At 44.4% G+C, this 17350-nt stretch overlaps 1 protein-coding gene across 1 annotated transcript in view; it reads left to right on the top strand.

Moving 5' to 3' along the window:
* The window catches only part of Con (leucine rich repeat protein connectin), a 39061-nt gene extending 29315 nt beyond the window's left edge, over positions 1 to 9746 (top strand). The window contains exon 5 of the mRNA XM_070279862.1: positions 6276 to 9746. Within this exon, the coding sequence (XP_070135963.1) occupies positions 6276 to 7120 (845 nt within the window). The 3' untranslated portion in view covers positions 7121 to 9746. The remainder of the gene's footprint in view (positions 1 to 6275) is intronic.
* The last annotated feature ends 7604 nt before the right edge of the window (positions 9747 to 17350 follow it).

The following is a 17350-nucleotide window of genomic DNA, read 5'->3' as shown; positions in this document are numbered from 1 at the left end:
GTGCTTTTGCCAACATTAGACGGATATACCAATCCGCCCTTCATCAATACTCGTTTCGGCTCTGACAGTAAACAGGTAAGCCACTGATGGCCTCATTTAAAATTCCACACCTCCTTCCCACGCCCACAGCCAGAATCAGCAAACTATCGGCCAGGACTGCTCTGCCAGGTGATATTTATTTGCATAGTTCCGATGCTGAAACTCATTAGGCCAGCTCTCGGCAAACATAAATTGTGGCCGAGTAGCATTTAATTGAATATTTTGGCCAACTTATGCTGCATTCGATAAAATACATGGAGTGTCGCATAATCGATTAGCAGTGCACTTTGGCCATAAATAAACAGGCCTTGCCAGTCCGGTTCCTTGCCCACGTTTGCCCAATGTAATAATTTCAATTTATCCGTATATGCCCTCCTTGGCTGAACGCATCGATATATCGAGGTTGACAGACGAGGAGCTGCATGAGAACTCGAGGGTGTTGGCATTGATGGATGGCCGTCTCCACGCTGCACGCTGCATGTGGCCAGGTCCCCGACTGTCCCCCCGATCAGTTGGACAATTTATGTCAGTTTGATGCCTGATATATGGCCAGTGTCCCCATATAATGCATATCTCGGGCGATACTAGACTGGCCACCCCAGAAAGCCAAAACCCAACAGGAAAAAAACGAGCAATATCCACTTGACTTGGCAAATCACAGAGCAATAACAAAAGATTCATTACTTACTTATACAATGTATTCTTGGGAGGATTCCCCCTTGGTGCAACCCTCGCGTATTTTTTATTAAATACAATTCAATTCAAAGGAAAAAATTGGATCTGAGATGGGGCGGCGGTGATGATTCTTGGGCTATTTTGGCAAACATTAGGCCGGCAATCGATGGCCAGTGGATAGGGTTGCTTTCTCGAGGGTAACAAGTTGTTATTGTTATTGGGCATGAATCTCCCTCTATAAATGTCTGTATTTTTTATGCGATTTACCATATAACAAACACATTACTTGCGTACCCTCTTCCTGTGCAGACAGACAGCCTTACCATCCCCCTTACCCCTCCCCGAAAACTGTGCAAATATTTTCGCAAAGATGCTCGAGGGCTAATGTGTATATTTGGTTGAGTGGTCATATTCGATCGCCGCCCTTGATTTTCTGACTGCCACCCTCAAGGCCTCTCCCCTCCTCAGTTTCCATTTTTTTTTTTGGTAAGTGATTTTCCTTTTTTCCGTCTGTGATTCGTCTTTGATTTGTTTATGCGATTTCATAAAATATTTATCCCCGGGCGTAGTTGTTAAATCGCCTGCAATGACTTTCCCTTTTGCCAGCTTTCTCCCACTCCCCCCGCCGGGAGGAGGGTGGTGGCTGGGTGGTGCGGTGCCCGTCGAGTGTTTGATCTTGCCCGACTGTTTATTTGACTTCACGCTCGATTGCCAAAAATAATTTGATATGAAAGAAATACAGTTATATTTTTTTAATTCGGCAACTGATTGAAAAATCCTCAATCAGAAACTGCGCTTTCATTTATCGCGTTTTTCGAGCGGAAAGCCAGTGGCCATCGGGATTATTCGCCCAAATGTTATTAAAATTACAAACTACACAACTCTCCTAAAATCAACACACCAGAGATACAGTATTTGTGTACTGTGCGCCTATATTGTTACGGCTTTTCGCACAGCGGAAATAAAAAAAGGACCCAGGGTCCGGCCGGCCAAGTTAGGGGCAGTTACTGGACCCACTCGCATTCATTTGGCCAAATAAAAAACATTCAATGAGCCAAGCTTTCACTTGGCCAAATAAAGAAAATTGGCGAGAAAAGCGACGGCCATTCAAATGGCTTTCAATGGCCGTAGCTGCTCCTTCCTTCCGCCTTTCGCTTCCAACTTAGTGGAACCCCATTTGATTTTGAATGAACTTGGTGAAAATTGCCGGCCCGGCCCCCTCCATTCGTTTATTCCGAAAGGGACGAAAAAAATTAAATACACGCAATGCGAATGAGCCGGCAAAATCACACACAGTCATAACAAGCCAGAAAACAAGCCAACAGCAACTACCAAAAAAAGCATAAAGAGGGAAATGGCCAAAGAAAACTCTGAAAATGAAGCTCATTAAAAAAGGGCGGCAAGAAGAGGGTTCCAGTAATTTGAAGGCTTCTCCTTCGATGGACAAATGAAGGACTTTTCTGCAACTGAAAAGAGTCGCCTCTTATCGAAACAACGAATTGATCTATACCCTTAACTAGGGAGAGTTTTATAGTGTTCTATTTTAGTATTTTATGGAAAATGTACTCACCTACTCACAAGTAACCTCCAAGTTATTAGTATGATTAGTTCTTCCAAATTCCTTTTAAAACTAATGCTCTTTAATAACTTTCCTTTACAACAAACTCCCCAAAAATGTCATCGACTTTCCCACAATAGAGTATCCAAAGCCAATGAGTGAACTCGCTCCCATTCACGCCTCTGCAGCATGCCTTTCCACAGCGAGGAGGAACAACATCGGCAACTAGCAACTATACAAAGCGAAACTTTCGACTTCATTTGCATACATAGCGCTCTCGAGAAATGTAATAAAAAATGATAAAATCCTCGGGAGAGTCAAGTCCGGCAGAAGCCACACAAGCCCCCCGACCCCACAGAGGACAGACACACATACACACATACACACACATTAGCGCGAAGGACAACCCTAGTGCCGCGCCCCTTGACCCGTTGACGCCCCCCTCGCAAGTTGGTAGCCTGTGCGTGCTGTCCCCTGGTGGAAGAACCGGCAGCCAAAGCGAAAGCCAAAGGCGGACCAAGTCAGAACCAAAACCCCGAGCACCGCAAACGAACCCAGATCCCAGCTACTAGTTACAAAAATGGCACTGGAAAAAATATTTGTAATATAAGCACAAGAACTTCAAAGGTTTTTAAAAAAAATAATGGAAATTTCTTACTGTGTATTAGCTAACAGCTAGTCGCTCCCCGTTGGCCGGCTGCCCGGTGTTGGCCAGTTGGCCAGGCCAGGCCGCCAAAAATGAGCTGATTTCAAACAAAGCTCCACTCGCGCTGGCTGCGGCATTCATGGATTCCTGGTGACCCCAAGGGGCAGGGCCTGGTGCATGGGGCAGGGATAGAGTGGCGGAGTGGCATAAAAGTCCGAAGTGAAACAAAGGCAGGAGAACTAGGCCAGCAGCTGTGCTGATTTGGGGGCGTGCAGAAACTTTCGGCGTTTGTGTTGATATTTCCCCAAAAAAAATTTATAAACCAGGAGGGAGAAAAGAAAAATGAGAAAAAAATTGGTGGAAAGTGGGTGAAAAAACAGCAGCCCCTACGGGAGGCAGGATGCAGGAGGAAGCGATTTCTTTGCGCTTTTCAATAAACGAGTAACGAGCTGGGAGTGAGCCCGGCCAGCATGGGTTAATGTGGCAGGCAGCACCTAAAACCAACCAATTAAAGCGAATTTTTTGCCTCTTTGGCGGCCTTTTTCCTTTTCAAAGTTTTGCGGGATGGGCTACCGGTTGCGGGCGGACTATGGGCGTGTATTAAATTTAAAATAAATGTTTTCCTTTTGGCAGAAGCAGGGCACCGGCAGGGGCTAATGAAACGCCATTTAGGGAGCCCGACTTGATGTATGACAACCGCTGTCAGGACTCATTACGGGAGATCCAAGAAGGAAACCCAATATACCCGGTCGAAATCCCTTTAAAGTGCAAACATCTTGCTCAAACAAAGCCAATCAAAAGAGTCCGCTGGAAGTAAACACACTGGACAACTAATTATGAATATGTTTCCATACACACAGGACGCACGGGACGAACTGGACACCCAGGACCCACTGGGGACACTCTGGCATTAAAACTGACCAAACAAAGTTCCAATTGAGTCTAATTTGGCTGCCTGCACACAAAAGCGTCATGACGCACACACATGCACTTATGCAAATAGTGCTGACCGAAAACTTATGGGTGAATGGGTGCCGAGTGAGGGGGTGAGGGGACCAAAGGATATTCCGGAGGTCCGTCCGACATCGCCATGAAAATGACAATAATAAAATTTAATGTACACACAGACGCGTGTGCATGTAGTCGCCTATTAGGGGACTACCCCCACCCCATCACCCCATCACCCCCTCACTGTGTGTATGTAAATGTCCTTTTGCAAACCGTAAAAACGTTTCCGACAGTTTTCCACCCACCGCCCTGGATCCTTGCACCACCCTCCTCCGTATCTCCGAAGTGAAAGAAAGCTACAGCGTCATGCCGGAGGAAGGAGGAGCTGGCCAGAGTTGAAAGTCATCTAGTTGACTAACAGCCGCAGTTCTCTGGCTATATATGTAAGACACATATACATATATATATGTATATATAAGGGGTGTGGAGTTCATTGCATGCCAGAAGAGGCAGGGGGGGCACAAGATACATAGTATGTGTGGTGGAGTGTGTGCAGCAGACCAAAACACTTCCTACCGCTTTGGCCAAGTATCATTAAAAATATAAAAGTATTTCATGCCAGAGTCTAGCGTCCTATCTAAAGGACTCTCCTCTCCCTACTTACTTTTTACTTTTTTTTTTGTAATTTCTATTTTTTTAAGCACTTTTCGGTACGTTGTCTGGGGGCAAGTCATTGTCATTTGGTCAGCTGAAAAGCTGAAAACAGCTGCCAGTTTCCAGAGCTGCACCACCCACGGCCCACTGCCCACTTGCCCACCAGCCCGTCTTCCTGGGTCACTTCATTATCATGTTAATTTTGTTGTAATTTGCTTGCTAAATGTTGCCAAGTCGTTGGCCATTTTTCCAGCATTTTTCCGGACTGGCTTCCAAGAGTCCTTACCCCGCTCTCCATCCTCCCCCTCTGGCTGTGCATATTTAACTTTATTTATGGTTTTTGCCGGCTTTCATATGGAAAATTAGAATTTTTGACTTGGTCTCCAGTCCTCTTCTGGCCCGGCACTAATTTGCCAACTATTTTGCAAAGCAAAGTTTCCTTTTGTCGTTCGGGGCAAGTTTTGGCCCGACTACAGAAATATGCCTTGGATTATTGTTGTCAGAGCTCGAGGGGAGAGAGCGAGTCCCTCCTTGTGGCCTGGCTCATATGCCAAATGGCCCATTGTGTCTCTGCGAGCTGATAATTATGATGTTACATGTGTGCCTCTGTGTTAGTCAATATTTTTTGTAACGCTTATGCTAATTATGCGGCATGTTGACATGGCACACTGGGCCACAGTGTTTCTGGCCCCTAATTACACCCACGGGGGCGGCCAATTTTCCCCTTTTCATTCCAAGCTTCCTTCGGGAGACCCATTGGAACGTAATTTGATTTATTCATTAGACCATTGCCGGCGATTAGCTCCACTCTGGCACTTGTTTATCCGCTCAATTTGGGGCCCAGTCAGGCCAACTCCTCTAACCAAACAGCAAATTGAAAGGGATTGCGATTGGGGGAATGAAAAGCAGCCACAGCAGGAGCTGGAGCAGTAGCTGGAGCCGGAGCCGGAGAGGGGCTATTCCACGCATGGCCAGACTGACTACAAAATAATTGACAGCAGTCCGGAAAGAAGGAGTTGGAGTAGTTCGCTGTCCGTCGGAGTGACAGACGCAGGCCAGTCAGTCCGGACGGGAATGGTCAAAGCCCAGGCCAACAAGCTGCAGCTGCAGTCGCTCCGCAATGAGAGGAGGACGCTCTCTAAATTGGAAATGTCATTGAGGCGTTTAACGTGAGCCGGCCCCAATGACAAGGACATCGACGTCCGACTCAGACTCCCACTTCCACCTCCCACCAGCCTCAAACTGAAACTTTGAATCCAACTTCGTAGCCGGAGTCGAACGTGGGCAAAATCATTTAAAAGCGGCTGGCAGAATCCAGCCAAGCTGAATACCAAGTTTTTGAGATGTACATTGAGAGAAATAGTATATAAAATAAATTATATAAATATACTATCGTTAGAAGCAATGGAAATAATTTTTTTGCTAAGTTTAATTTTAATTATATTTTTTATACATTCGATTTATTTTAATTACAAACCTTAAACATTTTCTTGCCCTGTACCTGATGCTGGAATAGCAATCGGCCATCAAATGACAGCCAATTGTTGCAGTCGGCCACTTAGCAGCTGGGGGAATCATTCGCTTACCTGGCCAGACAGACCAAAACCAGGACTTGAACCCGGATCCGGACATGAACGGTTTTGGGCGACGATTTGACAAAAGCAATTTCAAGGATACTATTCTCCCCCTTCCCCTCCAGCCTCTACCAGATATAAATTTAACCCCGCTCTTGTTTTTTTCTCGTGTCCTTTGCAGACAACAAATTCATTTGCGACTGTCGGCTGCAGTGGATCTTCGAATTGAAAAATCGCACACGTCACCTGCAGCTGCGTGATTCCCTGGAAGAGTTGTCCTGCTCGCTCCAGGACCCCAAGCTGTCACATTTCGTCGACCCGGTGCCGTCGCAGATCCTGGACGTGCTCAATATCGGAGGATTCACGGCGATTGGCAGCAACAGCGCCAGCATGGGCGGAGTAGGAAACAGTGTGGTGGGCAGCAGCTACGGCGGCATGGGTCTGGACGATTCCCGCAAGCACTCATCGAGCAGATCACGACAGGCTCTGCGAGGACAGCGACAGTTTGCCTCCAGCCAGGAGAACACAGTGGAGTCCAAGATGCGGAAGCGGCGCAAGAGGCAGGAGGCTGCCCAGAAGGAGAAGGACCTGGCGGCCGTGGCCCCCACCCACAAGCGGTACGACTACTACGATGACAACAACGGAGGCCTGTCCCTGGGCCATGGGCTAGACCTGGACGATAACCTGAACCTGCACAAGCAGGGATCCTTCTACGGAGCCGCATCTCCGGTGGCGGGACACAACGATGTGGATGTGCTTCTCTCCTCGCCGCACTCCTCCGCGGGCGACGCCCTTGACGCGATGGCCAACAAGAATACGATCAACGTGAGGCTGTTCCTGCTTAAGCCGGAGATGCTGCCGTGCCACGACGAGCTGAGCGATCCCACCGAGCTGCCCCTGTCCCGCGATCTAATGGACGTGCGCAGCAATGTGGGCCAGGAGTCGTCGCTGGGCGGTGCCCCCGCCCTGGCCAAGGGCTTCGGCCTGCTGGTCGTCCTGGTAGCTCTGGCAGTGAGCCAGGGCTGAATCGCCGGTCAGAGCTAATCTGGGTCCCTGAGTTTGGTTCTACATTGTACATACTGGCTTGGAGATGTGGTGCCCTTGGGAAACGAGCTTCAAAACGCAAACAAAAATTAAGGAAACACACGAATGGCTGTACCAGCTACTGTCCTGTAAATATGTAAAAAGAATGGGGTAATGGAAAACGAAATTCGATAAACTTACTATTATGAACCTAGCTGATAGCTGTAATGATAGACTCGACTTTTCACCAACAACTTCAGCAGCAGATTCAGATACAAAACCGAAAACAAATCTTAAAGTCTAAACCTAACAGAAACTTAAAGCCCAAAACGAATCCAAAAGAGAACCTCCGAGCAAACTGGCGTTTCATTTAAAAGAAAAAACCACAAAGATACTCAACTACCGCTACACTCTACGAGATAGACATAGTTTAAATGGTTAGTTAGTTAGCCATAGAGTCACATTTCGTTTACTTGAGCAAGGTACATACTACAGTTAAACTTGGAAAGCGCTAAACGTCTTACATGGAGACACAGAGCTGGCTAACAAACCAGTCATAGAGGCATGCCTGTAAAAACCAGAACGCAGAACAGAAACCGCTGAAAGTTGCAACGATAGCCGTTAGTCGATAGGAGATAGTCTATAGCAGATAGCAGATAGGAGTTAGTTAATAAATGTACTAGGTAATGTACCCGGCCACCCGAAGTTCTAGTTAGAGTCTAAGTCAGCTTTTTTAGTTGTAAGTCGACACCTAATGCTTTGCTTCCCTAGAACTGTCGCCTAAATTTTCCAAACTAAACCCCCCTCGTGCACCCCTCGGAAAAGTGTCACTTTCTCTCGGGGGAAACAACTTTCCGCTTCACTCTTACTTTTGCCGCACCAGAAACCAAAAACAAGATAAAACTTACATTGCGAATTTATATAACTTATTTGGATAGATTCAAATTATAGAAAAAAAAAACAACGGAATAACAAAAACAAAACAGAAATATGCATAACGATTTTTGTAGCTTAAGACTGAATATATAAAGGTAAATTATGCTAAAATATACAAAATATTTATATGGAAATACTGTACTGTATGTTTAATTGTATTGTAATAAATGCAAGCTGGGGGAAAGGGTAATGTCATTTCTATATATTAAAATATATACACACATGTATGGATATATAGAAACCAAAGTAAGCCGATCGAAACCAACAGATTCGTGCATTCAAAGTAGGATGAGTGCATGGAATGCATATTACACTTTATTTGGCAATTTATTACCTATTTAATTATGCACAAAATTATGATTTAAAATAAAACAAAACAAACACACGAAAAACTAAAAAAAAAACTTTTTGATTAATGTGTTTAATAATTCATATACAAAGAGAAAGTAAAGTAAGAGTATAAATGCAAATTTATGTGTAAAAATAACAGAAAAAATTTACATAAATATACTCCCGAAAAGTGGGAGTAGAACAGAGAAAGCATAAGGAGCAAGCATAGTTTTAGTGGACAATCAAGGATAAGTAAAGTGAAAGTAGAAAGCAAGAACATCTGGGAAATCCCTGAATCAGCAGAACACAGAAAACTTAGAAACCCAGAAAAGCGGAAAAACGTCGTGGAAATCTCTCAAGAAAAGCGAAATAATAGAACAGACGTTGGCGAAGCAAAAAAAACACAAAACTATTTTAAGTAAATGGATATAAGCTAAATGTATTTAGTGTTTTGATTAGCTAATAAGACCTTAAACACACACAAGAAAAAACCAAAAAACAGTACTCTATAAATGTGCAAGTTAAGAATTTGAAGAAAACAGTGAATTAAAACAGAAAACTCTATCTAAGCAGGGCACTACGTTCATTATTGTTGATACTCATCCACACTTAACACTCATTTGATTCGATTGTCACGAAGTTACTATGCTAGAGATTGTGAAGGGATTTTAGTTGCCTCAAGGAGTCGGGCGAGATTCGATTGACTTAGCCACTCTGTCTAATGCATTAAATGCTTGTAATAAATTAATAACAACATGGACACTTATTTAACACTTAGCCTTAAGAATTGAGAAATTTTAACCAAAGATTTTACGTTCCTCTCGTTGCCTAAGAAAACACTTGGTTGTCCCTTGGTTTTGCGTGTATGTGCCATTTCATTTATAATTTTTTCGGCTAGGAAGCGGCCCAAATTAGGAGCGAGTGACGTAATTTTAAAATATTTAAAACTAAACGTAGCTTACTTAATTATTTTAACTTAAATGTACACAGAGCGAAAGTGAAACCAAGCAGCAAATAATATAACCGAAATATAAATGTACTTGATGTAAGAAGTTTGCTAAATTGAAACCAAAACCAAAACTGAAATGTCAACCCCACAGCCCAACCAGAAAGGACCCAGGACGCGATGGCCACGAATCGGTGGGCGGCGACGGGGCGGGGCACGATCTGCAGAACTATATAAAAAAAAAAGAAAACATTCCAGTGGCAATATTTTGTTTAACTTTAACTTTTACTGGCAATTGCCTAAGAGCGCCCCGCCCTCGAAAAGTTTCCGCCACTCGTCGTGGTCTGGCGAAATGGAATCCAGAAAACAATTTTGAAAGAAAAACCATCTAAATATATTTAATGTAAAAAAAATAAACCCAAACTGTGTTTCTCTTCCTATTCATTCGTTTTTAGCAAAATTGTCTATACTTGTAGGTTGTACGTCTATGGCTCTGGTTTTTGGGTAAAACTTGAAATATTAAAATGCTTCCTGGACCGGAGCCGCCTGTTTATCACTTCCGCAATTTAAGCGCGCACAAAACATTTCGGCACATGGCTCGATGGCGCCGTAAAATATGCAAAGCCCCAGCCAAGCACAATTCCCGCAGAAATTCAGAAATTCAACGCCGCAGGACTCGCGCCTTTGTGCGCCAGTATTTTGCTAAATTTCATTATTGACTGAGACAGCCAGCTGAAAGCCATGCTGCCGAACCCGAACTCAAACCCAAACCCCAAGCCAAAACTCGATCCGGCGAAAAAGAGCATACGCTTTCAGCCATTCAGGTTGGCATAAGAAATTGCCGGGCCATTAATGCCTCTCAGCTCACATCACTCATACGCCGCGTTGTCCTAATAATAAAGTTGTATGCACATCGTTTGGTGGGTGGCGGTGAGGTGAGGGGGGATAAGCCGTCATCGTCGCCCTTGCTCGCATTTGTGGGCGTGGTGCAATGCACACGAAAGTGGAAAGTGTATTGAGTGGAAAATGGCGGGCAAAAGGGATAACCCAACACTCCTTCTACCACTTCTCCTGCTACTGTTCGAACTCCTGCTCCAGCTCCAGCTGTTGCTGCTGAAAAGTGATAAATTGGATTGAAACGGTGGAGCAGATTTATTGATTTCATTGGGCGGCTGTTCGATGTTGGCTGCGGAGCAACCGAGCGGCACGTCAAATTGAATAGACGCCACCGGCGACAAAAATCAAAAACAGATATGCAAATAAGGCGCACACACATGTAAAAACAGCGGGACATATTACATACAGATGTGGTCAGGAAATTAGCGTTCTTATTTACGATATGTTTTACTCCAAGAAGTATACGTTTACTTAATTTAATTTAGTTTATAATTTTTTAATGAAAATTTTTCATTACCAAAATCCTTACCCTTCTCTAAGCCCTTGTGTTTGTAACTAACCTACACCATTTGTTTAAAGTTTTATAAATAGTGTTTTAGTTTTCGAAATTTTTAGTTTCCTTTAGTAATTATTTGTAGCTGTTTTTTGTAAATTCATTTCAACCCTAAGAAAAGGACTCACCAAAAACTTGAAATTGAGAGGTTTCTCAAATAAAAAGATTTTTAAACGATGATTCCATATTTTTGGAGATCTATTAGGTGTAAATATCTATTAGGTTTAACTAAGCCCCTTTCTTGACACTATAATCCTACCCGCAGCTGTACTAGTTATCCAGAAAATGGCGTAGAAAATGGCGAGCACCCAGGAAGAGCGCCACGCGCTTTTTGCTGCTTTCTGCCGGCGTGTCAAATTTTTGCAACTGATTATGCCAAAGGCGCCAGCTCCGGAGTTCACAATGCATGCATGAGCGGGTGCCGGGTTGGTGGGTGTGGGCTTTTTTGGGAGGCAAGTGCTAGTGGGTTTGCGTCACACTGGTTGCCAGACACGTTGCTAGACGATGTTATCAAACAAAACGACAACGACATCGGCAGCAGCAAAGGCAAAAGCAACGGCATCGGCAGCTAAGTGCGGCCTGCCAAGTGCCCGCGGCGCAATCTGAAGTGGGTGGGCGGCTAAATGGGTGGCCAGGAGGCAAGGCAGTGGCAAGGAGATGGTGCAGCCAGGGCTATTATTACGCGATATGCCAGCAGCAGCTGGAGAAAAAATCAATCAGGCCCCAGCTTTGACACTGCAGTGTGGCAACAGCAACAACAAAAAAAGGAAAATATCCCGGGCTCCGACCGGAAATGCGAAAATGCCAAAAGGAACCTCCGTGCTGTTTGCTTTGAGCTCGCAGTTCCTTTTCCATTACCAGAATGCGCTTTTAGATCAACCTTAGCCCCGTTGAGTGAACTCTTCACCGCAGTTTAGCTGGCTTTTCGCAACCCTTCAGTTATGGATTCTAGCCATTTCCACCAACCACCTTTATGCAGCATTTCTTTTTTTATTTCACCCAGGATGACGGCAACTCCAGCCAATGCTCGTGATTGACATCTGTCTATGGACTGGGGGCAACATGGCGTGCGATTTACGTGGCTTTATTATTACCTTCGCTACATATGTATTTTTTATGCCAGCCACTCGTCGGGCACGTCGAGGGTGTACTGTGCCGCGGCAAGTATGAGTAGTAAATGGCATGGCTGCAGCCCTTTCTGGCTCATAAATAATTTATATTCGGCCTTACGACATTATCAAAAGTGTCGATTTTTCCCTGTAATTGATTTCAATCTAGTACTGAAGGCAGGACTACCGTTTTTTAGTTTTTGGATTAGACCTTGGTCTGGTTTGCTGTATCATAATTCCCAAGAATATAATTGTATTTAGGTAGTACCTTTAAACACCCAATTCCTACTTTCCTTTCCTTTCCTTAAAAAGGAATTCATGTCAAAACACACTTAACCTGTGCATTTTCAGGTTCATAGTTGCTATAATTTTCCCATATGATGGCAGCTAGCAAATTGCATTTCCCGGCAGCTGAAAGAAACTTGCCGATCCGAGCCGGCACGCGGCTAATGAAATACACCAGACTGGCGTATCAATAAGGCAAATGAAGCACTACTCTCCCGGGGTCTGGGCGGAATCGAAATCGGGATAGAAGCCGGGAACAGGAAGAGGCCAGGACCCTGAACACTAATAAAGTTAACATGGCAAACAACTCCGGCAATGATGTGAACTTTATGCGCAAGCTAAATGTCGTTTGATGCAACGACACGATGACGACGAGGACGAGGATGACTATGACGAGGACGACGTCGACACGCTCCGTCGGATGCGTCCAGCTAAAAGCTTTTGGCAAAAAATCCAACAAAAAGCGAGCACACGAAAAGCGGAATAGATGCGCAGGTAGAGGCAGAGCTATTGGTAAAAGGTTTCCAGCCAAGTGAACCGTGCACTTAAACACCAAAAAAAGAAGAGATGACACCCAGGAGGTTGGTACCGACTCCGAGGTACCGCCTAGCAAGTCAAGATAATGGGGAATTGTTAGCGACTATTTTCAGGAAGGTTACAGTTTCAATTCATTTTTTATTAACCTTTTTAAAAGAAATATTCTGTATAAGGTATCGCCTTGTATGCTGCCTGCAATGGGTACGATTGCATCACCGTGCATCAAAATGCCAGCTCAAAATTTAGTTTATAGAAGCGCGTCGTTTATTATTCAATTATGTCAGCGGAGAGGGTCATTTTTTGTGTCCAGCAACCCAGGCGGGTTATGATGCTGGCCAGCATATTAAGTTCTATTGAAGCGAAGAAAGAAATGCAGTAATTCAATTTTCCATTTTAAGTACATTAGGATTTACGATTTATTTTGTTTTCTGGAAAACGTCCTCGTCTTTAGGTCCGTAAGCCAAGTGAGTGGTAATAATAAAACATAAACATTCCAGACTCACACGGGATAGTGCAAGCGGCTTTATTTTTTGTGATGGCCAACTTCGCTAAGCGCTCTGCTATTTTCATAACTTTGTCGTCCATCAGCACTCTGCTCACCTAGTCAGAGTGTGAGTGATGTTTAGTGGCATTCGGCATCGGTGTAGCTGGGCTGGCCAAAAGTTTGCTCATCGGGTTTATGGATTAGGCCATAAACCGATTTGTGTATGCGTTTTTAAGGCAGAATGTCTACAATTTTTGCCCCGAATGGAAACCACAAACTGTTTGTCAACAGTCGACTTCGTGTTTGCCCAATAAAAGACAAGAGGCCAAAGATGAGTTTGGAGAATGACAATTTGACCACAATTTCAGTTCGAAATGTGGTTGGCAAAAAGCCACAGGCTTGGCCAAAGGATTCGAGCCCACTACTTCGACAAAATCGCAGAGCTTATTCCTTTTGTCCGGGCTCTCCTTTTTTTCGCTTAGTGGATGGGCTCTAGAGCTTAGAGTCTAGGAAAAAACAATTTCATTTTTAAGTAGACACTGTGGATGGATTTTAAGTTCACAATCCAAGTGGCATTATTAATAACCTTTTCGGTGGCAGCCAATCGAAGACGGCGTCTTAATTAGCCCAAAAGCAACTGACAGGACAGCTGTCCTGCGACCACATCTGCACATCCAAGCGGAGGCCAACATGAAATGTGTCTAATGAAGTTCTCTGGTGATTTATGGGCCGAACATTTCCGTCTCCATCTGTTTTCAGGAATCGCACTCGGTCCGGAGCCATTGCTCCTCCAGGACTACCCATCGGACGATTAATAGATGTCACTCAATGCGGCCGGGACGGAGCGCCAATTTCCGAAAACTACGAGGTGCCGGCTCCTTGCAAGTTTAATGGGCCTGCTTGATGGCCAGGACATGGGCCCGGTTTATTACTTTAAAATCGCCAAATGCGCCATAACCTTAACATGGCCGAGGACATGGACCTATCAGAAAATTGATGTGCGGACGGATGGTGGCTGGGTGTGCCGGTGGGCGTTAGTTGCCAGCTAATAAAATTGCCTTAAAAGCTCGTAAATATAAATTGAAACTGCGTTGACAACATGGCAGAAAGGAAAATAATAAAAAAAAGGTTTATTTATTAATTTAACTGCATTAAAATCCGGGCTTCTTATTCATTTGAAACTGCACTTAATAATCTTTTTCCAAGATTGAAACTGAATGCCTGGAAAAAAATGTCGCAGAGTCCACAAAAGAAAAAAAGACACTGAAAAATAAATTATGAAAATAAAATAATTTATATTATTTCAAAAGCTTTTGCATATTTTTGATGTATCGTTTCCTTATTTTATTTTCTTTGAATTCAGCTTCAAGTTTATTTTTCTTTCAATGTTTGCTAGTTGAAGTCGTAAAACGGGAGACCTTCTGGCCCTGGCCCCGGGTCAGGCTCCGTCTCTTGGCCAACTCTTTAAGCCGCCTTTCACGCAATTTCTTTTATTATGTCCTGGCCGGCATTGCAGTTTGATTTTATTTTTAGCAAATAAGCCGAGGCAAATAACAACAGCGTCGGGAAGCGTTAGAAGGCTTTGCTGGCCCCAACCCAACCTGGCACGCCCTCGCTCTTCATTCAACGAATGACCCTTGTTGTTTCTGCTCCAGTGTTGCCTGGTTACGCAACTGGCTGCTCCAACCTCTAACCTCAATATGGAGAAAACAGAGGTAAAAATAAATGTTCTATTTAAAAATAAATAAGGGTACGGACAAAGGCAGCTATGTGAAAATAATTTAATTCAATTAACATTTGTAACAGAATTAGTATGGAATTTTTTCAAAAATGTATTTTTATTTTGTCTGATTCAGTCTTGTCTTTCTTGCAATTTTTCATCTGAATTAACTCTACTTTTCTCTCCCTGTACTACAGCTCCGCCATTGGCAATCATTTCTACGGTCATTTGGCGTTCGCCGTGCGCGCTACTCAGCCTTAAAATTGGAAAAATGTGCTAGCCAGGAGACCCGAGATGGAGCTGAAACTGAAGCTGAGGCTCTAGCTCGTCGGATTTTATGACTGGCGCTAAAAATGTGCAGCGCCCGGCGGCTCGAGTGCAATAAAAGTAAAACACATTGCCAAAGCAACTTACTGCAATATTTGCGCAATATGGCAGTCAGGCCAGCCCAGGCCAGACCATCCAGCCATCCAGCCAGGACGAAGCTCCTGCTGATCGAAGGAGGGGCTGGCTGGCTTTGACCGGGTTGGTTCGTGGGCGCTAGCCCGTATTGGCAAAGCCTGGCCGGCACTGAGCTGGCACTGCGTTCATTATTTATTTTATTTTATTAGTAATTATTTAGTGCTACTGCAGCAGGAGCAGCAGCCGCGGGAGTAGTTGGAGCTGCATTGCACGGCCGGATTCCATTTATTGTTATCTCAGTCATTCAACATTTGCAGTGCTGCTCCAGGGAGGCGGTGCATTAAAGTTGATTAATTTTATTAGTGAAGCGACAAAAGAGAAAGTCCGGGCTCACTCGTCCGGATTTAAGGAGTTCCGCGAACGGCGAATTGCTTCTTTATCGGGCTTACTGCACAGCAGCTGTAGCTGCAAGTTTTGTTCATTGTCGAAGGGGAATGAATGCCTTTAAGGAATATTTTAAATTCCAGGGCGATGGCAATGCGATTTTCGTGCGATTTTCACTCAACAGCCGCAAATCAGACACTGCATCATAAAAATGCATCCAGAAGAGCAGACGGGAATGCAATTTTAAGGCACTGTGAAAAATAGGGCTATCAAATAATCGAATTTTACCTTCAGGAATAAGAGTACTTCTCAATCCTCTCCAAAATAAATAAAATAGTATTTTTTAACGGCTCTCAAACAGAAAAAGTGCAACTTTTCCCTCACTGTTTTTGGTTGTGGACTGTGCATTTGGCAGGACAATTGTCGATTGTCATCGATATTGATACGGATGTGCATTATGGCCGACGGCGGAATGCGTATCCATACGACGGTGTAGCCAATGAGCCGCCGGAAGCGCCAATTGCCAATTGCCAATTGGGCGCCATTTTACTGGACCGCCGACAAAAACAAGAACGACGGTTATTGTAACTCCCGGGGAGTGACCGAAAAACCTCATCATTTGTTTTAATTCAGGGATTTGGATGGGACATCCGAGGGCAGCGTTTATGCGCTTGTTTGCGCCCATTTTCCCCGTCCGGAGCCCCGCTTTCTGGCATTCCCTGGCCCCTTCCGGAAAAAGTGTGTGCAACAGTCACTCCCGGAATCATCGGCGCCGCTATGTTATTTAGCCACCGACTGCATCTGGCCCGCCAATTGCAAAATGGGCTCCAGACTGATGGGCCGCACCTGAAAATGACCATAATTAATTGCCTGTACCTGCGGCCAGGCAACCGACTCATCCCGGATCCATCCTGTCAATTAGAGCCCGGTTGGCTCTTTTTACGCCGATCCACCGCATTCCACATTGATTAATTTGCACTCCGTTCCGGACCGAGCGGGCGGTCGCATTCAAAGAACTATCCATCCCAGTGCTCTTGGGGATCTCTCGGCGATTTCCCTTTGTTTTACAAGTTAATAACACTTGATGGCGACGCACTTCATTTGGCGCCCGTTTTCATTTAGCAAGTGCACTCTTTCCGCCGGACATAGCTCTCTTATCCGTGGCCAGTGGACCCCACTTGAGCATTGTTGGTCATTATAATCGTCAGTGGAGGCAACAGCAACGGCAATGGCAACGGCGAGGGCTACGGCGGCAAATCGGTTTCGCATGAAACGCAATTGTCTATAATTACATTATCCAAACTATCAATTAAACCAAATTGTCTGACGGCCGCGCCGGGGCCGAGAGTCCGGAACTTTGCCAGACACACGCATGCCAAACACACACTCCCAGACACTGTGAAAAAGTGGGATCTTAAAGGCAATACATTTTAAGAACTTTATAAAAAATAGAACCCCTGAAGCTCACCAAAGATGTTGATAATGTTTTAAAACAAGTTAAAATACAGGCTTTTTATTATAATTTTAATATGGCATTGTTCAGATTATTATGAGTAAAATGAAGCCAAGCAACAGGTACTGGCCAAAGTAGCTAAATTTTTATAGTAATATAAATATTATTTCAGTGTACTTAGCACTCACTCTTGCACC

Source organism: Drosophila bipectinata, chromosome 3L (assembly GCF_030179905.1).
Source record: "Drosophila bipectinata strain 14024-0381.07 chromosome 3L, DbipHiC1v2, whole genome shotgun sequence".
Classification (NCBI taxonomy): Eukaryota; Metazoa; Arthropoda; class Insecta; order Diptera; family Drosophilidae; genus Drosophila; species Drosophila bipectinata.
The sequence above is the reverse complement of the archived record's forward strand: the minus strand, read 5'-3'. Positions and strand labels throughout refer to the sequence as shown.